We start from the raw sequence: 25,466 nt of genomic DNA on the forward strand, positions 1-25,466 counted from the left end.
AAAATTGTGCTGTATATTTTTGCTTTCCTCCTATTCCTTCTACTTGCTTTTCTTCCTGTTCTTTCAAAGGCATTTGCTTGAGTATTTTTGGAGATGGATAAGTAAACCATAGGCAGGATCATCCTTATGTACAGAAACAAGGCATAGTTCCAATGTGAAATTAAAAAGGTCTTCATGACTCATTTGTAATTCTGCTGTAGTTTTACTGTCAGCAACAGCCAGGGAGTCAAATACTGGAGCTGTTTTCAAGATTTTGGAAGATGATCATGGTTTTTGCAATTTTGTGAATTATTTCTGTGTAAAGGATGGAAACAATACTTAAATTAAGAAAGGTTACCAGGAAAGCTGGAACTTGTTGTCCCCAAAAGCCCAGTTTTGAGTTGTTCATTGGAACAACAGCCAGTTTCACAGCAGAGGACTTTTTTTTTTTTTTTAATCACAGTTTAGATTTTATCTACTTACAAGTGTATAAGAGGATGGCTCAGGTTGGTTGTGATGAAAAATCGTAAAACTACTTGTGGTGTATACCGTTATTAAAATGTTCTTAATGTGTAACATGGTATGTAGGGTATTCTTTACAAAGCTTTATTGAGTTTATCGTACTATGATGTTTGGTATTCTTAGTTGAAAGTCGAGAGCTTTCCAAAAAGAGGGCAGAAAAGGATTGCATGAGTTTAGCATTACTGGTCAACCAACTTGTAGAGAGCTAATACTTAATATTAGAGAATAATACACCAGTTTTTGTATCTGGTTAGTTTGAATGCCAGGCGTAGGTTGGTTCAATTGTGACTTGCTGTATATATCTTTAATTTTCTGTACTACTACATTCATACTGAGTGAAGCATGTGTCTTGATAGTAAGAGTTCTGAATTTGTCACTGAGAAGTATTGCAGAATGTTTCCTCTTAAATTTTCCAGTGATGACAAGGCTGATAGCTCAAATGATGCTGGAGAAACTAGTAAAGCTACAGAGACACCTACACAGAGAAGAAAACGTATTTCCACTACGCCAAATCTTGTCAAACCCAGAGCTGGGCCTTCATCTGTTCAGTGTTCTGTATCAAAACCGCAGAGGCGAGCATTGCAGGCTCCTGATGGCAGTGCTTCAGTTCAGAAGGATTCTTCTGCATCAGAAAAGAGTAGTACTGAATGCTCTTTGAAGTCTCCCATGCTGCCTGAAAAGAAAACGCCTGTGCCACAAGTGCCGCAGTTTTCACCCCTAAAAAAGTCTGTAAATAAAGAACAAACTGCCAGTGTAGCTGCTCAAAAAAATGATGATACCTTGCCGAAGAACCTACCCTCTCCACTCAAGGAGAGACCAACACAGGAAACGTCAGTGACAAAGGAGGAAAAGTTACCTACAAAACCTGCTCCCACAAAAGAAAAACGAATCTGTTCTGATCGTGAAAGGATCCTCAAAGCTCGGAAGTTGAGGGAAATGCTTAGAGAAGAGCTGAAGAAAGAGCGCATGGTAGGTCTGCCTTGAGCAGTGCTGGTTTGTGAAGCACAGGGAAAGATTTGATTCATCTAACATTGTCACTGCTGCGTTGCTGTAGTGTTTTCTGACAATGATCATCACCTGCTTACTGCTAATGGTTTGTGATGTCTCATAATTATGTATGGTGTTAGTTTGTTTGTAAGCAGTAACAGCACTTCCCTCATAGAGATTTCATGGGAAACAAGGTATCTTTCCTTTTAGTTAGACTTGCAACCCTTTTTGACCTGAGACATGCTTTGTAGTAGTCACCTTTCCAATCTTCACAGCTGATAATACCTTGGGGTGGTATGTAAGAAGCTTGGGATGCGGGGCTTCTTGCATTATTTTAGACTTGCTTATTTACTGAGTTCTATGACTTTATCTCTGCTGAGTGTTGAATTTCTTTGAGAGGACAAACCACTCAGAGGTCTATGGTGACAGACATTTGTCCTCTCCGACAAATGTACACTCTTAAGATAAACTTTTCAGTTGAGTGTAAAAAAAAAAATAAATAAAAGCACCACGAACAGCAACACCAAAACACCACCCCAACAGCAACAGCAAAAACCAACAATTTTCATCTGAATGGTACTTAATAAACAAAGAAAAATATTAATTTGTGTAATATAAAGTATTTCCAGGCTGAATTTCTATTTTGGTTTTATACAGAAACAGTTAAAACACAGGCCTCCAATTATCGAAGGGCGTTCTCCACCAGATCGCTCTAAAATGACCATGAGAGACTTGATATACTATCTGCCAGAAAACAACCCTATGAAGTAAGTATGACTTTTTCCTGCTCCTTAGGTTAAGTAATCTTTTTTTTTTTTTTTTCTGTCATTTTAATGATTGTGAAAAGGAGGATTCTTAAATCAATTAGCACAGATGCAATATTTTTGCAACGGCAATAAAAGCTTCCATATGTCTTTTCACATCTGTTCAGTCCTTGTACAGAAATGAGAAAGCAGGTTAGTGTACCTGTTGAAAGATAAAAAGACAAACCTTTCCCCACTGCCGATTTATCTCTGTACAAATGCAGAATTATAGTAAGTTGCCTTTTGTTAGCTAGCTTCTGTTAAATTTCGTTTTAGGGACTTTGAGTCACTACCAAATCTAGTGGACTTGAGGAAACAAAGCATTTCTGCTTTCTGGCTGCTGAATTATAGAATATGCTGCAAGTCCCTGGAGGTGTCTCTGTCCCATCTGGATGGATGTGGCTGTTGCTGTTCCTGAACAACAATCACAAACATATGTATGGTTATCCAAGTCCTGTTCTTCCTTTCTGGTTGATCAGAAGTTAGATAGTGAAATGAAAACACGTGTGCTCACGGATCCCTTGAATGCAATACAGCTTCAAAGCCTTGTATCATGTTGGAAACATCCCCTCATCTTCCAGGCAGTACATGCATTTCTGACATCATGGCTTGTTCAGACTGATGTTTATTGGTAGAACAGATGTATGTGCCCTCACGCTCATTTTACAAGTACCACTGTGATCGTGAATCTCTTGCATAAGTGTGAGCTCTGCCTTCCTAAAGTCTGTGTCTGGACCCTGGGCCTTTATTGAGTTACTTGCTGGGTTAAGCAAGCTGTGTGCATGTACACATCAACATGCATGCAGGGTTAAATGGTTAATAAAAACACAACCTGGTCTCTGTAGTTGCTGGCACTTAGTGTCTCTGTGCACACTACCACCAGCTGCTGACCGTTCAATCTACAGGCATTAAGATCTGTGGTGTCTCCAGTAGCTGGTGTGCAAACCTCACCTGCCTGCGAGCCTGCCTGCCTGCTTGCACCTAGACCCATCAGCCCAGTGAAATGCAGCCTTTTCTCCGATTGAGTTTTAGTCCCTGATTCACTCACAGAAAGTGAGATTATCCATGGAGGGGAAAAAATAATTCTGAATGGTTTGAATTGGAAGGGATGTTTGAAGATAGCCGAGTTCCAATCCTCCTGCCAAGGGCAGGGACACCTTCCAGTAGATCAGGCTGTCAAAAACCCCATCCAGCCTGACCTTGTACAGTTCCAGGGATGGGACATCCACATCTTTTCCAGGCAACCTGTTCCAGTGTCCCACTACCCTCTGAGTGAAGAATATCTTCCAAATATCTAATGCAAACTTACCCTCTTTTGGTTTAAAACCACTATTCTTTGTCTTATCACTACACTTCCTTACAAAGAGCTCCTCCCCAGCTTTCCTTTTGGCACCTTTCAGGTACTGGAAGGCTGCTGTAAGGTCTCCCTAGAGCCTTCTCTTTCCCAGTCTGAACAATCCCAGCTCCCTCAGCCTGTTGTTACAGGAGAGGTGCTGCAGCCCTTTGATCATCCTCATGGCCCTCCTCTCGACTTGTTCTAATGCTTCCATATCCTTCCTGTGCTGGGGGCCCCAGAGCTGAATGCAGCACCCCAGGTGGGATTTCACAAGAACAGCAGAGGGAAAGAATCACCTCCCTCCACCTGTTGGTCATGCTGCTTTTGATGCAGCCCAGGGTACAACTGGCTTTCTGGGCTGCAAGTGCACACTGCTGGCTCATGCTCAGTTTTTTGTCCACCAACACCCCCACACAGTTCTGCTGTCAGTTCATTTTATCACTGAGTTTGTATGTTCATATAAGTTCATATAATCCCACAACCTCTTTCTGAATACAACAATAGGTTTTGGAGAGTCCCCTCAAGCCCTTTCAAATATCCCACAAGATTCTTAATGATTACAAAATGTAAGTTGACCTTTAAAGCTATGCCTGAGTAGTTCCTTTCATCAATCAGTAGCAGACAAGTTTGAGGTTCATTATTGTCCACTATTGTGTGCTCATTAATGTTTGTGAGCCTGTCTTTTATTTAACACTTACCTTGATTTTTTTTTTTTTTTTTATCTTTTACACTGAGTAGTCCTTAACCAGATAATGCAACATATGCTCTTACTTTTCATACGTTCTTATAATGAATATATTGTGCCTTGCAACCTAGCTGTTACATGCTCTCTTAGCTTAATTCAGTTAATTCTTACAGCAGCATGTGCCTTGATGCTGTTGACTCTAGCAGTTTGGGATGGTGTGTAGATGGTGCAAGGAGAAGGAGCAAAATGTTAGATTTGGTAACCTGATGAAAAGTTAGGGAGAAGTATGGCCACTTGACCTCCAAAGTACAGTGGTTACTGGAAGGATCAGTTTCACAAAAGAAGTGTCATTGATTTTTCATACTCACAGAACTTGCTAGTCAGTGCAAAGTGGAGTTGTTAGTGTGTACTGCATTGTTTTACCATCAGCTTTCGGTATTTCTGTCTCAGTGACTGATGGACCACTGTTCATCTTCAGTCTCTTGTGATAAGGCAATCTGAACTTCTAATTAAAAAGCTAAGAACTAATGTTCGCAAAGTGTTGATCACTTACTATAGTCTCAAGGATTATAGCTTGAAATCTTTGATTTGTTCTTCATCAATTTATGCTCATTAAAAGCAAAATTCACTAGGCAGTGATAATTGTTCAGTTATACCAAGTCTATATGCAGTACAAAGACTTGAAAATAAGAACGTTTTATGTTTCTTTGTCCATTATTCAGTGAAAGTGGGTTTAGGGGAATGAAACTGAAGTGTACTTGTACAATCTTTAATCTCTAACTTTTTAAAAAATTCTAGGTCTTCATTGTTAGAAGAAAAGAAAACAGAAAAAAGTTCTGCACAGTGTCAAATGAAAGAGTAAGTCTTGGTGACAGAGGTATTTAGAGTAAAAAAAAATTCTGATATTTGGTATGAACATGTGTAAATGTAGTAATGTTAGCAATGTAGGTCTTTGTTTACTGTAACGTAGCCCTTATTTAAAATAAACTGTAATTTGGGAGGGGAGGGTAGTGAAAGCATTTTGCTTTTCATTTTTATGGTTTTGGACTTGTTCACTGTACAACAGAATGAAAAGCAGATTCCAGAGTCTGTATTGACTAACTTGTGTATAGGCTACATTGCTGAGTGGTTAAGCCATTGAAGATCTGGCATACAGAGCAGCAAATTAGAATGCTGACAAAAGTAATCTTTTTGCTTGGTCTCTTAAAATTGTAGGCAGGAAGAGAAAAGTACTCCGGATCATGAAGAGGAAGATGAGGAGGAAGAGGCAGAGAATGGGGAGGACAGTCAAGATGGTCCACTTCTAGTTCCTCGTGTGAAAGTAGCAGAAGATGGTTCAATTATTCTGGATGAAGAAAGGTAAATCTCTGCCTGACTCGTGGACAATATGTGCTAGACTGCTACTTCATTTGTAAATAGAACAGTTATTTTGGATAGGAAGAAACATGAATGTATTAATATGATGACAGTTGAGCTATCCTGATTAAGAAAACAGTGTAAATACGTGTCAAAATATGAGCAACAATTATCTTATTATGTGTCTTAGTAGTGGCAAAATTTCTCTGAGAAACGTGGTTTTGGAGAAGGATACAAAAGAGGGTACCATGCTTTGTTACAGGGAATAAAATTTGTCAGTATTTGTCAGACTTCCAGATGTGTCCTATCTAGTTCACTTCTTTGATTCTCACAGTTTCGATAATCTGCTCATTGTTGTTCAGTTGTCGATATGATTTGCTCTAGCTTTATCTCTTCCATGTTGCTGCTCTGTTCAGCTGTCAGTGCTTTCAGTACGTTTGCTTAGAATATGACTTTTAAAAGTATTAGGCTACCAAATTACTGAGTTCTCAAAAGGCATTATTACCATGAGATTTAGGCCACGATGTAAAAGAATTTAGAGAGGCCATTGTGTGGTTTTGCAAAATAAATTCTTGGATATTAAAAAGACAGTCTTTTTTCTTGCAGGTATTTTAATTTTATCTGTTTGTACTAAATCTTATAAAAGTGGAAAAAAACAAGTTTACAAATGCCAACTATATGTCTTGCTAGTGATATTGTCATATAAGTCTTTCTGTGTTTGCTTTTCCAGTTTAACTGTAGAAGTTCTAAGAACTAAAGGTCCTTGTGTTGTAGAAGAAAATGATCCTATCTTTGAGCGTGGCTCTACAACTACGTATTCCAGCTTCAGGAAAAGTTTTTACACCAAACCATGGTCAAATAAAGGTGAGAATACTTTTGGTTTCATGTTTTAAGTGTGCAGAAAAAAATACCTGTTTCTACCAATGCTTTATATTTGATGCATTTTATTCCCAATGAAGTTGATGGATCTGCTTAAGTGTGACATGGTCTCAACCCTGGAATTCTTTGCAGCAAGCAGAGCTTTGATGTTTGCTATGAAAATAGGCAAATTAAAAAAAAAAAAAAAAAAAAAAAAAAAAGTCCAGTGCCTTTTGTAGGGTACCCATGACTGCTTCTGTCACAGATGTTTAGATGCTGTTGAAATGCTAGCGTGCTTTCTCAGATGTGTAATTTTGGATGAACTTGCCATCACTGTCGGTAATCTGAAAGTTATCTATCTATTTGTTTTAAGTTTGAAAATTGTTTTTAAGTGTGTGTGTGTTTGTATGCATAAGTATTTTATTTATTTGTTTCCTCCCAGAAACAGACATGTTCTTTTTAGCTATCAGCATGGTAGGAACAGACTTTTCCTTGATTGGACGATTGTTTCCTCACAGAGCCAGATCAGAAATTAAGGTAAAGATTAAGGCACTTAAATCAACTGATTAAAAATGTGTTTTCCCCTTTTTTTTTTGTTTCTCTTTCTCTGTTACTATGCTTCCTATCGGTACTGGTAATTTTAATGCTAATTGGCTCTGTAGCAGTGGTTTTTATAAATGTTTCCAGGAGGTGGAAACGTTAAAGTAATCTAGTAAATCTAACATGTCTAGGCACAGTTTGTCTTGATTTTATTTTAATTGAAAAATGCTGATAAACATATTGGATGTTTGATGAGGCTCTTTTGTGTTACTTCTTTCTTGGTATGCAGCTGGGAAAACCTTCTGTATTTCAAACTATGCCTAGACTGGAAGCAAGGACAAAGATGTTGAAAAGAATCAGAAACCATGGCTGATATGTATTAATGAAAGAAAACAAACCTTAGCTTTTGTATGATAAACTGAATAGCAAACTGGTGGTTTTACCGAGTGCGTGGCCAAGCTCCACCACAACTGCTCTCTCGCTCCCCCTCCTCAAAGAGGAATGGGGAGAAAATACGATGAAAAGGGCTCGAAGGTTGAGATAAGGACAAGGAGATCACACAGTAATTATCATGACAGGCAAAACAGACTCAGCATAGGGAGACAGTAATAGGTAATAAATCTTACTAACAAGCTAGAGAAGTGAGAAACAAATGAAAGAAACCAGCACCTTCCCCCCGATCCACCCTCCTCTACCTCCTCCCCCTGAGCGGCGCAGGGGAATGGGGGAACAGGGGTTATGGTCAGTCTACAGCACTTCTTCTCTGCCGCTCCTTCTCGGTCACTCTCGTCCCCTGTGCTGTGGGGTCCCACCCACGGGATGCAATCCTTGATGAACTGATCCGGCGTGGGCTTCCCACAGGCAGCAAATCTTCAAGGACTGCTCCAGATATGGGTCCGTACCACAGGGTCTGTCCCTCAGGAGCAAACTGCTGCAACCTGGGTCCCACACGGGCAGCAGCTCCTGCCAGGTCACCTGCTCCTGCGTGGGCTCCTCTCCACGGGCTACAGGTCTGGCCCGGAATCTGCTCCGGCAGGGGTCTTCCACAGGCCACAGCCTCTGTCACTGCAGGGCCACCTGCTCCACCGTGGTCTCCTCCACGGGCTGCAGCAGGGAACCCTGCTCCACTGTGGTACTCCATGGGCTGCAGGGGGACATCCTGCTTCACCATGGTCCTCACCACAGGCCGCCAGGGACTTCTGCTCTGGCACCTGGAGCACCTCTCTCCCTCCTTCTGCACTGACCTTGGCGCCTGCAAGGCTGTTTCTCACTCTTCTCACTCTCCCAGCTGCTGTGTGTCACAGCATTTTTTTCCTGACTTAAATCTGCTCTCACAGAGGCGCAAAACAACATCGCTTACTGTCTCAGCTCTGGTCAGCAGTGGGGCCCTTAACAAACATGGGGCAGCTTCTAGATCCTTCTCACAGAAGCCACCCCTATGGCCCCCTGCTATCAAAAGCTTGCCACATAAACCCACTATACAAACTTACGTTCTGTCAGCGTGCTTGCAAGTTTTTACAACTTTAGTTTGTAGAATATTTTGTTGCATTAAAGAAGGCTTACTTTGATCTGCTGTATTTTACCATATCTTGTTGCATTTCTTGCTTACTGAAAAGGACATTTTTATTTTTTTTTTTAGAACAAGTTCAAACGTGAGGAAAGAGCAAATGGATGGAGGATAGACAAAGCTTTCAGTAAGTAAAGGAAGCGTACCCCACCCTACAGTGAGTCAGTTATGTGCTAGTCATCTTTCTTCATTGTCATTTTTGTGTTTTGCCTTGCTTGAATTAATTATGACCAAGGTTCTTGGTCATAGGTGAGTTTAGAAGCTGGGGCATATTAATTTTTTTTTGAGAAGTATGGTTGACAGTTACGGTTATGTTTATTTTTGTTGTTTTTCTATACATCTGAAACATGAGATTAATATACCCTTTTCCGTATGCATTCCGTTCATTATCCTAATTCATGAAATTTTTTTAGCACAGTTACTAATTGTGAATTCCTTTGAGAATTTTTAAATGTTTTGTATGTTATCTGAATGAGATATATAAATCTTGAATCAGCATGTTAATATATGTTAATGTATTTCGTGATACTACGGTGAGTACTGTGACCTTTTTACTGTCTGTTTTTTAAAACCAAGTTGCTGTAATCCTTAGTGTTTTTTTTGTTTGTTTGTTTGTTTTTTACCTCTAGTGCCTGGTCAGGTGATGCAGAAATTATTTTCAAAAGATTCTTTGTTTAAACATATATAACACCTGTATTTTAGGCCATAACATGTACTACTGAGTATTTCACAAAATAAAAACTTGGAAAAATTCTCACCTTTAATTTTTTTTTATTTCTTTCCTTTAATCTGATAGAAGAGAAGCGGCCCTTTGATTTTGAATTGTTTGCCCAGCTACTTGAAAAAGTCTTGGCAGATGAGGAAAAGAGGAAGCAAAAGACAGTTAGAAACCAGAAGCCAAAGGAAAAGAAACCACCAAGGCCTCGTAAGAAGCCAAAAGGTATTTCAAAAGAGTGCTTGAGTGCTCTTAAGAGCAGTGGTCAGTAATACGTTGCTAGCATAAGTAAAATCATGTAGTGAATCTCTTCCTTTCCTGTTCTAGACAGAGTGAGAGAATCCTGGCTTCATAGTGTATTTATGTTTCAGATGTAGTTCATTAATCTGCAGGGTGGTAATCATAGAATCATTTAGGCTGGAAAGGGCCTTCTAGATCCAACCTTCAGCATGACCTACCAAGTTGCATCTCTAAACCAGGACACTAAATGCTGTGTTCACACCTCTTAAATACCTCCAGGGATAGAGGCACTACCATTTCCTTAGGCAGCCCATTCCAATGATTGACCACGTTCTCAGTGGAGAAATTCTTCAGAATATCCAATCAAAACATCCCCTGGTGCAATTTGAGCTTATTTCCTCATTTCTTACCTACCCTAGTAACAGGTAGCAGCCAATTTCCTGAGGTGCTTTTTCTTGAGGCAGGAATGTAAGATTACACTGAGATTATTGATTCACTGGTCTTGAAGTACTCTAATTCTAAATGGAATATTCTACTCTAAATTTATAAGAATCTCTGCTAATAAATTTGCTTTCAGAATCCTTGGGGCAAAACCATATTTTGGCACGTTCTTTCTTTTTCTTTTTTTTTCATTACTTTTTAATTACATTTTTCTTATATTTTAAACCAATTTTAAAGATTCCGTTTTCCCTATACTTAGTTTAAGTCACAAGTCTGAATGATTCTTTTGTCTTCCCTTCAGGGAGTCTTGTAGAAATTGTTTTACTTCCCAATCTGTTCAAAACTAATGACAATGATTCAATTTTATTACTATTGATCACAATATAGTATCTTATTATTTCTGCAACTGTGAAAGATTCTTTCACAAATGTGCTTAAATGAAAAAATGCATGTACCGACAGCAGTTTACAAGTTCAGTGCTGATTCTGAGTTTTTTTTTTTAATATTTTGTCCATAAAAACACATTTGTTTGTAAATAGTATTGTGGAACAAACAAAAGAACAACCCTTTTAAGGAGTATGCCAGCTAGGAAGCAGCATTTCAGTTAAATTCTTAAAATTGATGCAGCTGTTTTTCCCTAGCCTTGATTTCAGATTTGATCAAGTAAAATGTTCCACTGAGAAGGTCTTAAAGTTGTTTGTAAAAATTATGTTGATAAACTTTAATGGGTAGCTTAAAGGTATTTTGTGGAAAGCAATATATGAATGCTTTTCTACTTCTACTGCATTTTAACTTTCTTACTTAACAGGGGAACAAGTTAGTATACTGATAATAAAAATGATGGGGAAAGGTGTTTGGTGGTTGTCTGATGTTCTGCATGAACTGAAGATGATGACAAAATGTTCTAGAAAAGGCAGGAAGAATTTTGGAAATGCCTTAAAGCCCTAACAGAGCTTATGAATTATTAGCTAGATAATAATTAAAGTTTCTTATGGAAAACAGGAATTATTAATCACAGTACATCTGTTGATCAAAATTACATTTTCCTGACATAGTTTCTGTAACCATTATTACTTCTTTCTACGGAGATACAAAAATTCTGCTTAGGAATAACAATATCTGTTTTTACTGGACTCAAAAATGAATACGTAACCTGGTCAAAAATATAGGAACAAGAATATTTGTTAAGTGTATTCTTTATTGCCTTTATACTTGTAGAAGTGTTGTCCCCTCTACAGAATGTGTTTTGTGTTTAGTGTTGAAGTAAATCTATGCTGAAGCGTTTCTGTTTTCTGGTAAGATATTGACACTGAAGTATGAATTCACAAAATATTACTAGTGAGAATAGCTTTAAAATGTATGACTCCTAATATTCTACCGATGTATTAACTGGGAACCACATTGTCTCAGTAGCAAAAGCTGCCAGCACAGAAACTCTTGATGATCAAGATGATCTTCAGGAGGCCAGAATTTCTGATGCAGAAACAGAAGCAGATGCTGTTACGGCTGAGAAGGAAAATGAAGAGTCCTTGGGCATTTCGGAACAGGCTGAAGAACAGGTTGCATTAGAGCCAGCACTTGCAAAGAAGAGAAAAAAAAGGAAGAGAAAGGATGATCCTGAAGAGGAAGTGGACAGTTTTCCAGAACAGCTGGCTGTCCCTTCAGAAATTGAAGAGGAAAGGAAATCCTATAAGAAAAGTAAGAGGCAAAAGCACTTTAAATCTAGACACCAAATCTAGACTAAATATATTTTAGGTGACAACATTTTTCTTAAATCATAATAACTGGTAGTCATGCTCTGCTGGAATTTTTTTCTTGTCTTAAATTAACACTTGGTTCACAGTAGCTAGGATACAAGAACTGAAATTCTTAAGCTGCTGCCCAGAATGTCCACATTTATTTAATTCTTTTTTACTAGCAGGAAAAAAAATGGTATGCGATACAAACACTGATGATCGTATTACCTGCAGAGAAGAATTGGACACTGTTATTGAAGAAAAACAAGATGGTCCTCCTGCTAAAGAGGAGGAGAGATTGCAGTCCTGTTTACCAGTGGATGACATAACAGAGAGGGAAAGTGATCTCAGTTTATGCAGGTAATGTTTGTAGTGGAAAGCTTAGAAAAAATAAAAAGTGATTTGAAGTTTTTAGTTGTAATGTAGTTTTATTTTTTTTGTAATAATTTTTAAAATTTGTTCTTACTGTCACATTAAGTAGCAGAAAATGGGCAGTTTTTTAGATTCTAAGGACAGTGCTGGGTAAGCAGCTTTTAGTTTTTTAGTTTTTAGTTTACATGGTCAATATATTCTCTACCCTGATGCACTGTCCTTGGAAAATAAATTTACGTTAATACCAAAGTTCTATCTAAAACTCCTTTCATCATGAGGTGATAAGGAATGGATGTTCATGAAGCCTGTTGGATTATCCTCACCTCTAATAATTTCTCTTAAAACGCTGCTTGGTAATGTTGTTAGGTATTGTTACTGCACACCTGGAATTTTTTTCTATTTTTTAATATATATTGTTGTTGTGGAAAAGGAAGGCTGCTTGGATTTTAGTGTTGAACTTGGGCAGAGAGGCGGGCTTTTGTTTTCAATCTTCGGTATTCTTTTACTAAAAAAACAAACAAACAAACAAAAAAAACAACTTGTTTTGTTAAACTTTGATATGAAAGCAGTAAATTGAAAAAGTCATTATGAAGCTGTTAGTACTACTTGATCATTTTATATGCTCTATAACTGCTTTGTATAGTCACACTGTAATTGTTTTGTTATTTTATACAGTTTCCCAGAAACTTTTATGTGCTTTAATTCCTCATTGGAAGTACATGAAAGAACAGTATTTGTCCTTGAGCTCAGCATAGTTACAGAAGATGAGGGAAAAAATCGTCTGCATACAGTGTTTATATCAGTAAAGTCTGTTTGTAAAACTATCTAGTCTAGAATACTCAGGTGAGATTTTAACATCTTGCATTGAAAAAGTACAAAAGTTGTTTTAAAGCTCACATCATGGGAATATCACTACAATTTTTCAGATTCTCTGAAAAATATAATTATTAAATATCAAAATTGCATACTGCTGTAAATATAAATTTTTATGTGGAATTTGATCTGTCTGTAAACAAAACTAGCTTTTTATCAGAGTACACTAATGTTGTGTCTTTTATTGTGCTTTTATTGATTTCAGTTTTCAAGATAGCAATGATGTTATACTTGAAACAGAATCTGCTCAGCTGGGAACTCTAAATATCCCAGACGATATATCACAGGAAATCCAGCTTTCAAATTTGCCAGTTTCAAGGATTAGAAATGAAGAAAGACAATCTGAAGAAACTAGAGAAACGATGGTATTTTTATTTTTGTGAAATTCTATCTTCTTAAAATCTTTGTCTTTCTTGTGAAGTGTTTATAACACTTATTCAAAGTTGCTTTTTGGTTGTGTTTTTTTTTTTTTTTGTCATGCTTTTACCATCAGGAGTGAAAAAGGCAACAAGCTTGGGAACAACACCAAAATCTAAATATTTTCAGTGTTGTTAGCTTTAATGGGCTGTTATACTAAACTCGTTCAGAGAGTATAGTGCTCATGCCTGCCTTACCTTGCAGACAATTAAAAAAGCTGAACGCTTTGTTTATTCAAAATTAAAGTAGTACAACATCAAAAGTAATGATGTACTGCTTTAGAGCAATTTTCCGTTGCTTGCTAGTGGAACACTGGCAGCTGAGCAGGATGATCATTGCATTGTTTGTGCTGCCTCAGAATGGAAACCTGTCTAAACTTTCACCTGCTGGTACTGCCTGGTTTGAGGTATTCCAGAAAAGATAAGAAACTGGACCAAAATTAAGTGGTCTTTCTTCAGGTATGCTGTAATCAGTTCCATCAGTTTAGAAACTTCCTGAGATTGCAACTGACTTTTTTTCGTAGCCTTTATTGGGGCTTCTATTCATGATTTATTTGGCAGCTTTTTTTTGCATTTTCCTTTACATTTGTTGTCAACTGCATTGTACAGCTGAGACTTCCTTACTTTAATTATTAACTTAGTAAAAAAAAAAAAAAAAGCATACTCTTCAGATTGCTTTAAGCTTCATGCATGTAGCTTAATGCATTGCACCCTTTATTATGATATAATTTATTATAAATTTATTATAATAAATTATTTATTATGATATGATTTATTATATCATAATATGCATTGCATCCATTATTATGTTCCTGTTCATCATCTTCAAGCTATTCTTGTTTTATAAAACCATTTTTTTCCACTGTTAAGCATTATTTTTTTTCAAGCTGGAGAGTCTTAACCTTACACTTCTCCTTACGTAGAGACTATTCTGTTCCTCTGATAATCATTCTATCCTTGTGCAGTTACGTTGGTTTTGTAACTTAATATACTGTTTGAAGACTTGTATTTGAGCAAATTAATTAATTTTTCTTCGTCTTTCTAGGACAAAGAACAATCTTACGACTAAACTTTACAGTGAGAGATTAGGAAATTTGAAGTATTAGTGTTTACCTAAGGGCAAATCATTCCTGCTTTGGCCTTTTAGATTCTGTTTCCTAAAGCAATGTCTTCGTCATAGTGGAAAACTAACTGCTTACAATCTTCACAAACAGTAAATACCCATGGTTGGGAATGTTAGAACAATGCAATCTCCTGATACTAGTTGGAATGATATTTATAAAAATCAGTGAACTGAACAGGGCAATTCTTTATATACATCTGTCTATCATATGGTACATAGTAGCCAATGTAGCTAAGCTCAGCTCTCTGTCCAATTACTTATGCTGTTTGGCATGTGAAAAGGTAAAAGTAAATGATTTTGAAAGATCTCGATTGTCAGTTCTAACTGGCTTGGCCTGCTGTGGTTGATTTTCTTTACAAGTAATGTGAACAGAGATCTAAAATTAGAAATAACCAACTAGTAATGTGTGAAATGTAATTCTATCAATATGATTAAAGAAATGAATAAAGTAGAGAAATAGTGTTTGCATGCAGTAGATTTTTATCTTAATTCTGTAGATAGGTTCTGTAAAAACTTCACTGTAATTGGGATTAGTTTGCTCTTGTCACATCCCCCTCTTCCCCCCCGCCCCCAAGTTATGGTCCATATTCTTTGGGAAACTGGTTTCATACTAGACCTGGAAACTTACTACTAACCGATATTGCCTAAGGAGTCTGTTATCAGCTTCATTCAGTTAAAAGATGAAGTTACTTTGTGAGCGTTTCTTCTTGTTGTTAACTTACAGCAAAGAGTTCTTCATGTTTATCAATTTCCACACCATTTATTTTTCTTCTTACTTAGAATGAAGACACACATGACTTACATAGACCAGAGGAAGAGCAGAGTGCATCAGAAAGTGATTCTCTGCCTGAAAAAATGTAAGTAGAATTAGATTAACTTGTGGGGGTACTTGTGCTAAACCTGTATTGACTTCATTTGGGTATAATTGTTTCACCGGAGTAGGTTCAACAACATAGTAGATTGTGATGATATTTTTTCATATTCAGGGAAGTTTTTTTTTGATAGAAATTCTGATTGCTGAGGAGCAAATGATGCTTTGACTAAAACGTAATGTTTGGACATGAGAGAGGATTAACTGAGCTTAGAAAAAAGCTAGTCCCTCTACACTGAATAACAGCAAGAAACTTTTCTGAAGAAATGTTGTGATTTTATGGGTGAGCCTTTGTTGGGAAAGTTGATCTTGAAAAAGGACTTCACTGTATTCTCTGAAAGTGGCATATGGCCATCAGAGCTTATTAGCTGCACACAGCCCGTGTGCTATATTGAAACGTTCCTGACTGGAAAATTTTGCTCTTTGGAATTCGAGAGTGTAAGCTGAGACATACCTTTCCAGAAGGTACCCCACTCTGTTTCAGCTGCACTCCTTTATGAGGTTAATCTTTGTGACTATTTCCTGTACTTACCTATGTAACTGAGCAGTGATGTTTAAACAACTCTGTGCTCAAAGTTTCCATTCTATATGATCAGAGATGTAATAATCAATGGTATAATTCTTTAAAGTTGATTTTGAGATGGTCTACTAGTTTATGCTAAGGTAGATACTCTTTTCAATATGAAAGTTTCATGCTTCTGCTGTTAGCTTACTGATGGGCAACTCATTTCTAAAGGCGATCAAAGTTTCATTTACCCTGTCCTGGGAAGAGGATAAGAAAAACTAGTAGTTTCCAATCTGAAGATTATCACTCATCTGTAGGGCTCTGGCAAGTAGCATCTGAATCCTGAGATTCTGTATTGCAATAGTTAATAGGATACAGAGATTGATACATGTACCCCATTCTTCAACAGTGTATGGTACTCAGCAGTAGGACAGAGTTTGTCAATAGCAGTTCATAGTTCTTGAGCAGGGTAGCTTTGAAAGGGGATAGAGGGACAGAAAAAGGGATTAGCAAATTTTGTATGTCAAACAGATCTGCTGTACTTTGGAGCAGACTTGTTGTCTCTGTTGAATTCAGTAAGCCTGTTCACACTGGTGTCAACTGTGAATCCCTAAAAGAATTATTCCTATTTATTGAGAATCAAGAAATGCTTCCTTCAAGTATTTTTAAGTAGATTGCACTGAAGGCCATCAAAGGTATTAAGGTTTATTTGAGATTCTGTGCTTAAAGTAGTAATGTATATTATATTTTTCTGCTATTACAGTTTTCTTCAGTTTATTGGTACTACCAATGCAGTTTGTACTGCTCTTAAAGTACATCTTGGACCATGTAGTGTTTTAGTAATAGTAATATAAACTACGCCTTTTTATGTCTTAAGTAAAACTGAAAAGCCAGCAGAGAGAGGACACTTGCAAAGACCTAAACCCAATTTCACAAGATCCTCAGGAAAGAAAGAAGCAGCAAACCAAGAGAAAATGGAGGCCGAGACTTCCTCTCCAAAACTTGTGAATACAGCTGAAAAGGTCAGAAAGAGAAATGTTCCTTAATATGCTATGCACTTGTTGCTGTATCCATTTTGATCAGTGCTGATCCTGTAGACAAACTGCAGTGTAGTACGTAAAATTCTGAGAACTACCTCTGAGGTATCTATCTGTGCATTTGACCAAGATTTCTTGCTTTTTTTTTTTTTTTTTTGGGACCGTGTTAATTTTCTTCATAATAGCTTGTGTAGTGTTCTATTTTTGGATTTGTAATGAAAATAGTGCTGATGAATGTTTTAGTTATTGCTGAGCACTGCTTATACAGAGTCAAGGGCTTTTCTGTTTATTGAACTATCTGCTATAAAGTAGGCTAGAGGTGCATGAGAAGCTGGGAGGGACATAACCAAGACAGATGACCCCAGCTGACCAAATAGACATCCCATACCGCAGGACATTGTGCTCAGCATCAAAGTGCTGGGAGATGTTTGCGAGGGCTGCTGCTGTGGAGGGACTGCCTGTGCATTAGTGCTGGACAGTTGAGTTTTGCATCCCTTGTTTTTTCTTGGTTTTGATTTTCTTTTGTTTATTTTTTTGATGCATGAAGCTGTATGTCAACCTGTGAGTTTCTTAACTTTTACCCTTGCGATTTTCTTCCCCTCCATCCCTCTTGGGGGAATGTGAGAGACTGTGTTAAACCACACCTCTTGCCTTAATTACAGGGCTCTGAGCAAGACAGTAGAAGAAACAGAGATGAAGTCACAGAATTGGAGAATATGGATTTGGATACGAAATCTGAGTAAGTATTGAGATCACTTTTCCAGTTTCATTAGTATTAACTGTCCATAATTGTTACTTCATTCTGCATAGTGCTGTTATAAAAAGACAACAGTGAAGTCAAAAACTTAATATGAATCTTAAAATCAACTTTGGCATTTTCTTGGATGATTCCAGTAGTGGTACTACAGTAGAAGATACATGCTGCTTTTCTGGGAAATTGCAGAAAGTATTACTTTATAAAGTACAAATGTTATTTGGAATTTGGGTGGAAAAAAAGGTGATAACAATGGCTTGGCTATCCTCCCACCCCATCTACCAGTTCATGGCTCCATTTCTGACACTTGCCGGAGCAGGAGTGGCATGTAGTCTATTTGGGTTCCTCACTTGTGTGATAACTTCATATCTTTTCAATAATTAGATAAATGAAGTTTCCACACCCTTAAGACTGAATATAGCTTGGTACTAATGTGAAGGAACTTGCATAATTGTATGCAAATCCTTCTAAAGACAACTCAATGTAATATTGACTCCCAGTAAAGAAAGTTGCACAACTCATTGAATATAAGGCTTGAATATTTGAATATAAGAATAAATTTAATTGTTTTGAATCCTTTGTGCAGAGAGCCTGAGAAAACTGTAATTGGAATGACAAGAGTTAGAGGATGTCGACAGAGATTTAAACCTAATGTTACAAGAGCATCTGGAAGGAAAGAGCCTGAGAACAGTTCAGGAAATGATAAAATGTCTCATCCAGAGTCTGAGGAGGGAACTAAAAAGGTACTTTGTGGAGTAAGATAACTGGAAATAATATGTTAGCTAGGAACCTGTTGGGCAACATTCTTCTTTTTTTTTTTTTATTTTTAACTTCTTTTTTTTCTTTTTCTGAATATGACCAGGAATCAGCACTTACTTAACCAGTAGTGACTACGATTACTGTGTAGGGATCTCAGCTTAGCTGGGAGATTGTCACATAAATAGTATATGCCAGTAATCTCTCATGTCCTACAGCAAACACAGCTTTGTTTGTCTGAACTAGATTTTACTGCACCTTTCTGACTGTGTGAAATGTAGTGTGTAAGAGTCCGTATCTGTCATGAGAAACCCATTTTGCATCCTGTTAAGGATAGTTACCTGATCTATTATTAAGTGCAGCATTACCTAATGGAAAATAATTAATGTTTTAATGTTCTATTTCTATTCAGAATATTGACCAAAGTAATAGGTCTGATACTACCAGTGGAGAAGCTGCAGAAAAAGATGATAAAATCGTGGAGACAGTGTCTCAGTAAGTATGTGAAAAATGAAAAAAACAAACGAACAAACCACCAATGTGTTACTTTCCAACAACTTGCTGTACTTCTCATGTCTGGTAATATTACATAGTATGGTAGTTGTAGAAGTTTCTTGAGAAATTTCTGCAATGAGATAGAAATTGAGGGAATCTTTTTTTCTTTATGCATGAAATGAATTAACCATTTTTGTGTATAAAGCAGTTCTTTTAAATGAAACATCAATCATGATGAATGCAAAAAAAAAAAAAAAAGGAAAGCTAGTCCTTTAAAAACTATAACAAGCTTTCTTTAATAGCTTTAATACTGAAGTACCATTTCAGTGGCAGAAACTGAGTATTTAAACAATACTAATCAGTGCTTATTCTTAAAGTGTTGTTCTTAAATCACGGAATCATGTAGAGACCTCTAAGATCACCTAGTCCAACCTATGAGCTAACACTAACCAGTCCTCCACTAAACCATATCACTAAGCTGTCTAAAATGTCTAGCTATCTAAATGTCTTCTAAAGACCTCCGGAGATGGTGACTCAACCACTTCCCTGGGCAGCCTGTTCCAATGCCTCACAACCCTTTCAGAAAAGAAGTTCTTCTAATATCCAACCTAAACATCCCCTGGTGCAACTTCAGCCCTTTCCCCCTCATCCTGTCACCAGGCAAGTGAGAGAATACACCAACCCCCACCTCACTACAGCCTCCTTTAAGGTTCCTGTAGAGAGTGATAAGGTTGCCCCTGAGCCTCCTCTTCTCTAGACTGAACAATCCCAGCTCCCTCAGCTACTCCTTGTAAGATTTATTCTCCAGACCCCTCACCAACTTCCTTGCCCTTCTTTGGACACAGTCCAGCATCTAAAGTGTTAGGTGTCTTTCACAAGGGGGGAAAAAGTCTAGTGTGGACAATTTTATGTGAAGGTAAATTAAGAAGTATTTCCTGTATTTCTGTTCAGTGGAGAAATTACAGCTGTAGTGTAAGAGGAGAAATGTGTTTTATAAGAGATTGAAAAATACAAAAAGCTTTTCCTACTACATTGTAAAGGGGAAAATAGCAGTGTGGAGGACAGGTAAACTGGGTTTAATCAGGTAGAAAAATAATTCATCGGTTGCTTCTTTCATCATTATTCTTTCTCGATATTCTTGCTATATAACTTGGCTCTCAGGGTGTAAATGCATAGAAGCATCTGGTAGTTGTAGGTGCATCTGATATAAATAACTCAAAGAATATATTATGTCAGTAAGATTATGGAATGTTTATGATTTAAACATGTCATACCCTTCATTAAACTAGGTGCATTTGCCCCTAAACCAGATACAAAAGAATATAAGAAGAGCCATTATGGGTCAAGAAACTGTCTAGCATGGTATTCTGTTTTCAGTGGGGAAAGATAAAGAACAATGCAAGCATGAATTCTTACTTCTCAAGTACTTTTTCAGTCTAAGACAGACACTTCTAACTTCATTGTTTCATGAACTTAGGAATACATAGCTCCACTTTTAAGAAAGTGTGTCTTAATAAATGCTTGAAAAAATGAAAATATCATTTCTTTGGAACTCTTACAATTTTAAATGTCTTAGATACTTACAGATCTTATATATTTTTCCAGGTCTAATGAAATAACCTGTTCACAAGAAGACAGCAAACTGAGTGTGCTGAAACCAACACCTCTAAAGAGAGGCCGAATGCAGAGACCAAAACCAAATCTAGGCAGAACTGTTGCACGGAAAGATGACCGATCACATGAAAAAGATGCTGAAGAGGAGAAAGCTGAAAATGGAGAAGTAGAAAAGGGTGTGAAACACCATAGAGATGAAGACAGTGGTTCGTGCCTCAAAAGTGTAAGTTTCTTGAACAGCTGCATATACTGCATAGGTTTTAGTGGGGGCCCAAACAGAAGCTTTTAGTAATAAATATCTAGGTGCATACTGCTTAAGTTGTAAGCCTGGCATTTGTATAACAAATTCTTTCAGGATAAACTGAATTGTCATAGAATTTTCTAACTCCTGCATTTAGATTCTGTTTTCCATGGAGAGAGAGATTGTATCCCACATTGTTGTGTTATGGGTGATACAGCTGTGAAAAGAGAAGTGTGTATAGAAGGCATGGTCTTGGAAAAGAGACCATTTCAGGTGGAAAGTATACAGAAAAATAACATTTTTAATTTTTAAAGTATAAAGTGGTTTCAGTTGAATGCACGGGAAGTGAGGGATCTTTTAGAGCATTTTTGTAAGAGCTACTGAAAAATAACCTTTTGTCCTCCTGCCCTTCTAAAGCAGAGGTTGACCAAATCTTTTTCCTTAATTGAGTGAAACTTTTATTCCCCATAGGATGTGATGGTTCACGAAGACCTACAGCCATGCATCGTGATGTTAGAAAGGGATGTTTCAGCAGATTCTGAGTTGAACTCATTACGTACAAGGCAGTGCTCCCAAGAAAAGTCCTCAGAAGCTGGAGGCTGTGAAAGTGAAAAGGGATCTTCAGATGACATAAAAGTTGTTTCAGATTTCAATGCAGGGTAAGGTTATTTTTTAAATGGAGTAAAGGGATAGTTCAAAGCCATCAATATCTCTAGGCATTCCATGCTTTTACATTCAACTCCAGAATCAAATACCTTGTCACAGATATAAAACTTGCTTTTAATCAGGATTATACTATACTTAAACAAAACAAAATCCAAAAAGTCATGGTGATTCCAGTTTTCAAATAAATATCTAAACGTTACTGAATTCCTGTGCTTATCTTCTCCATGTTGGTTCTACCAGTACATCCCCATATCCTTACGTAAATCCCCAAGTGTAGGGCTTGGTTTCCTATTAAGCTGTCTGTAGAAAATAATAAATAAAGAAATCTATTGTGTAGTTCTGGCCATGATGAGACAAAGAAAGGAATTTTTAAAATACTTACATTCCTCTTAGAGTGTGACTGGAAGTTGCGGTTGTTCTGAAATCAAACATCAAAGTCCTGTATCTTATAAATAGGTCAGCAAAGATAAGTAAAAAAAAGAAGCAATGTGTTTCTTTTGTGTGTTTGATATGTTCTTTTTTCACAATGTTGATAACTTTGCTGTTGCTCTGAGAAAATTACTGTGTTTTATTTGGCTACTGCAGTGGACAAAACTACATACGAGTATGTAACATATGATTTGGAGAACTAGTGCTGTCCCATGCCTTTGACTGTTGTTCTTTTTGCTTTCACAGGGAGTCTGGTCCTGAGAAGCAAGAGGAAAAAAATGTTGCTTCATCAGCACGGCTACTGAGGAGTCGATTCCAAAGACCAAAGCCAAATTTAAGAACAATAACTAGTAGAAAGGAAGTACTGGATGTAAATAAAGATGTATCACAGAAGCATAATAACAAAGAAGAAAGTTTGATGCAGTGTGATGGTGAATGTGGTAGCCTGCCTGACACAGATGTAAGGCTTTTCTTTTTCCCCCTTTTAGTTGGACTTCAGCTTTTGAGTTTATGGAACTGAAAGAAACATCTGATGATTTAAAAACAAAACAACACAGATTAATCTTTTCAGAAATAATCTTTTTTCTAAAGTTAGGATTTTGTATGTGAAAACTGCTGTACTTGAGCAACACGTGTGAGGAACACGTACAATCCATTCTGTATTTCCTGTTATATGTACAGATATCTTTTTGACTTGGATTTGCAGAGATGTTAGGGAAATAAAAGTGCTAATAAAAGATGGCAAAGAAGAAATCTAGATTTCAAGGTATTTTAAGAGACAAATATGTGTTCTTGGAAAGCCTGGGAGGTTACCAGTGAGCAATTAGATGAAGGTGGCCTAATTTGACAGGAAACACTTTGGGGAGTGATTAGCACAGAACTTTATGGACAACATAACATACCTTATTTTTGGTTTTATATCTTGACTTTTTCATTTGTGTTTTTTTTTTCTTCTTCCAGAAAGCTGGAAAACGTGAAGTCCTGCAATCATTGGAATCCTTAGGAAAGGAAAAGTCATTTGGCCCTCTGGATGCTTCTGAGAGGCAAAGTTGTAAGTCCCCACAGACACTTTCAAGATCAGAGGATGGTGAATTGAAGTCTTACCTACCTGTAGAAAAAGATGGGACCTCAACTACTACTGTTGGGTAAGGGCGTAGCTAGTCAGTTTCATTCTTCATTTAAAACACAGGCATTTTAAAAGGAAATCATTGTGCTGATGGATTTCTAATTGGCAAATAAAGTCTAATAAAAATACTGAATGAGGTGTCAGCTCTCATAGTATCAACACTAGTTATATTAAAACTCCAGTTATTGGTATTCTAAGTATTAAATTAATGAGCATTAATTTTAGGATCATAGAATGGTTTGAGTTGGAATGGACCTTTCAGGATTGTCTTGTTCTAACTGCCCTGCCATTGGCAGAGTTATCGTCCACTAAATCAGGTTGCTCAAAGCTTCATCCAGTGTGGTATTTGAACACTTTTATGGATGGAGCATCCACAGCTTCTCTGGACAACCTGTTCCTGTATCTAACCACCATCATAGTAAAGAATTTCTTTTTAATATCTAATCTAAAGCTCCTCTCTTTTAGTTTAAAACTGTTAATACATGTTCTATCATTATAGACCTTGGTAAAGTCTTTCTCTGTTACAAGCCCCACTTTAAATGTTGAAAGATCTCCCAAGAATCTTTTACAGGCTGAACAACCCTAGAAACAACCCTAGAACTGTCTTTCTCCATAGGAGAGGTGCTCCAGCCCTTTGATTCACCTTTGTGGCCTTCCATTAAGGGATTACTGACTCCAACAGGTCCATGTCTTTTGCTTTGGGTCCTAGAACTGGGTTCAGTGCTCCAGGTGTGGTCTCACTAGAGCTGTGCAGAGGGGGATAATCATCTTCCTTGACTTGCTGGCCATGCCTCTTAATGCAGCCCAGGATACAGTTGGTTTTCTCAGCTGCAAGTGCACATTGCTGGTTCATATCCAATTTCTCATCCCCAATTTCTTCTCCATGGGGCTGTTCTCAATCAATTCAGCCCTAACTCTGTACAGATAGTGAGGATTGCCCTGACCCAGGTGCAGAACCTTGGACTTGGCTTTGTTGAACTCCATGAGGTTTGCGTGGGCCCACTTTAGCATATCCAGGTCCCTGTGGATGTCATCCCTATCCTTCTAGGGGATCAGCTGCACCACTCACCTGGTGTTGTCTGCAGACTTGCTGAGCGTACGCTCAATCCCACTGTCCGTGTCATTAACGAAGATATTAAGTGTTATTGCTCCCAGTATGATCTTTTAAGGGACAATGCTTGTTACTGGTTTCCATTTGGATATTAAGCTGTTGATGGCAGCTCTTTGGATACGTGCATCCAGCCAATCCATCTAATAGTCCATGCATCAAATCTTTATCTTTTGTGTTTAGAGGCAAGGGTGTTGGGGACTGTATCAAAGGCATTACAGATATCAAGGTAGATGACATCAGTTGCTCTTACTTTATTGTCCAGTGCAGTCACTCCATTGTAGAAGGCCACTAGGTAAGTGAGGCATAATTTGCCTTTTGTGAAGCCATGTTGACTGTCTTATCACTTCCCTGTATTCAACATGTCTTAACATAGCTTCCAGGAGGATCTGCTCAGTGATCCTACCAGGCATAAAGGTGAGGCTGACTGGTTGGTAGTTCCCAGTGTCTTCTTTCATACCTTTTTTTTTTAATTATTATTTTTATTTTTTAAATGGATGTGATGTTTCCCTTTTTCCAGTCACTGGGGACTTAGTGCCATGACTTTTCAAATGTGATGAGGAGTGGCTTAGCCAGTTCATCTGGCATTTCCCTCAGGACCCTGGGATACATCTCATCTTATGTCCCTTGGACATCCAGCTTCCTCAGGTGGTCTTGAACCAGATCTGTGATGGGTGGGACTTCATTCCCCCAGACCCTGGCTTAAGTTTCAGGGACCTGGGAGATGTGAAAAGAGCAGTTGTCACTGAAAACTGAGATAAAGTGGAGCACCTCAGCCTTTCCCATGTCAGATTGATTCCCAGGTTCATCAGAAGGGGTACGATTTCTATTGTGTTTCTTTTCTGACTGATGTCCCTATAAAAACCCCTTCTTACTGTTGTTCTCATCCCTTGCCAAGTTTAGCTCTAGCTGAGCTTCAGCTTACCTGATCTGATTCCTACATTCCTGGGCAGTATCCTAGTATTCTTTTCAGTGTGTTTGTCCCTACTTTCACTGTCTGCATTTCCTTCTTCCTAGGCAGTATCCCACTATTCTTACCATTCATGGTATTCATACCACAAGGTATGAAACCAACAGGATTTCAGTGATGGTGATCAGACTGTAGCTTTCCAGATGGACAGTATCTATCAGCTCCTGTTTGTCTCCCATGCTGTGTGCATCGGCATAGAGACACTTCAGATGAGTTGTCAACAGTCTCACCTTCCTGGTAAAATCTTTTTTTAGGCATTCATCCCTTCTCTTGTAGGTGCACTCTTTTACCTTACTGCTTGTGAGTATAGAGGAATTACAAAGCATTAATTCTTAATTCTGTTGT

General features: G+C 37.7%; 1 protein-coding gene across 10 annotated transcripts in view; it reads left to right on the forward strand.

Moving 5' to 3' along the window:
• The window catches only part of BDP1 (BDP1 general transcription factor IIIB subunit), a 57,291-nt gene that overhangs the window by 3,144 nt on the left and 28,681 nt on the right, over positions 1-25,466 (forward strand). For 6 of the 10 annotated variants that reach the window (XM_084503327.1, XM_084503326.1, XM_084503318.1 and 3 more), the window contains exons 2-21: positions 918-1,470; positions 2,146-2,255; positions 5,111-5,170; positions 5,528-5,671; positions 6,399-6,532; positions 6,969-7,063; positions 8,706-8,760; positions 9,430-9,573; positions 11,440-11,727; positions 11,948-12,125; positions 13,216-13,375; positions 15,330-15,406; positions 16,803-16,947; positions 17,625-17,701; positions 18,303-18,459; positions 18,885-18,967; positions 20,573-20,804; positions 21,294-21,481; positions 22,164-22,377; positions 22,878-23,062. In XM_084503327.1, the coding sequence (XP_084359453.1) occupies positions 918-1,470; positions 2,146-2,255; positions 5,111-5,170; positions 5,528-5,671; positions 6,399-6,532; positions 6,969-7,063; positions 8,706-8,760; positions 9,430-9,573; positions 11,440-11,727; positions 11,948-12,125; positions 13,216-13,375; positions 15,330-15,406; positions 16,803-16,947; positions 17,625-17,701; positions 18,303-18,459; positions 18,885-18,967; positions 20,573-20,804; positions 21,294-21,481; positions 22,164-22,377; positions 22,878-23,062 (3,279 nt within the window). The remainder of the gene's footprint in view (positions 1-917; positions 1,471-2,145; positions 2,256-5,110; positions 5,171-5,527; positions 5,672-6,398; positions 6,533-6,968; positions 7,064-8,705; positions 8,761-9,429; positions 9,574-11,439; positions 11,728-11,947; positions 12,126-13,215; positions 13,376-15,329; positions 15,407-16,802; positions 16,948-17,624; positions 17,702-18,302; positions 18,460-18,884; positions 18,968-20,572; positions 20,805-21,293; positions 21,482-22,163; positions 22,378-22,877; positions 23,063-25,466) is intronic. The other 4 variants (XM_084503323.1, XM_084503325.1, XM_084503319.1 and 1 more) reach the window with 2 other exon arrangements.

This window comes from Aythya ferina (genome assembly GCF_964211825.1).
Source record: "Aythya ferina genome assembly, chromosome: Z".
NCBI lineage: Eukaryota > Metazoa > Chordata > Aves > Anseriformes > Anatidae > Aythya > Aythya ferina.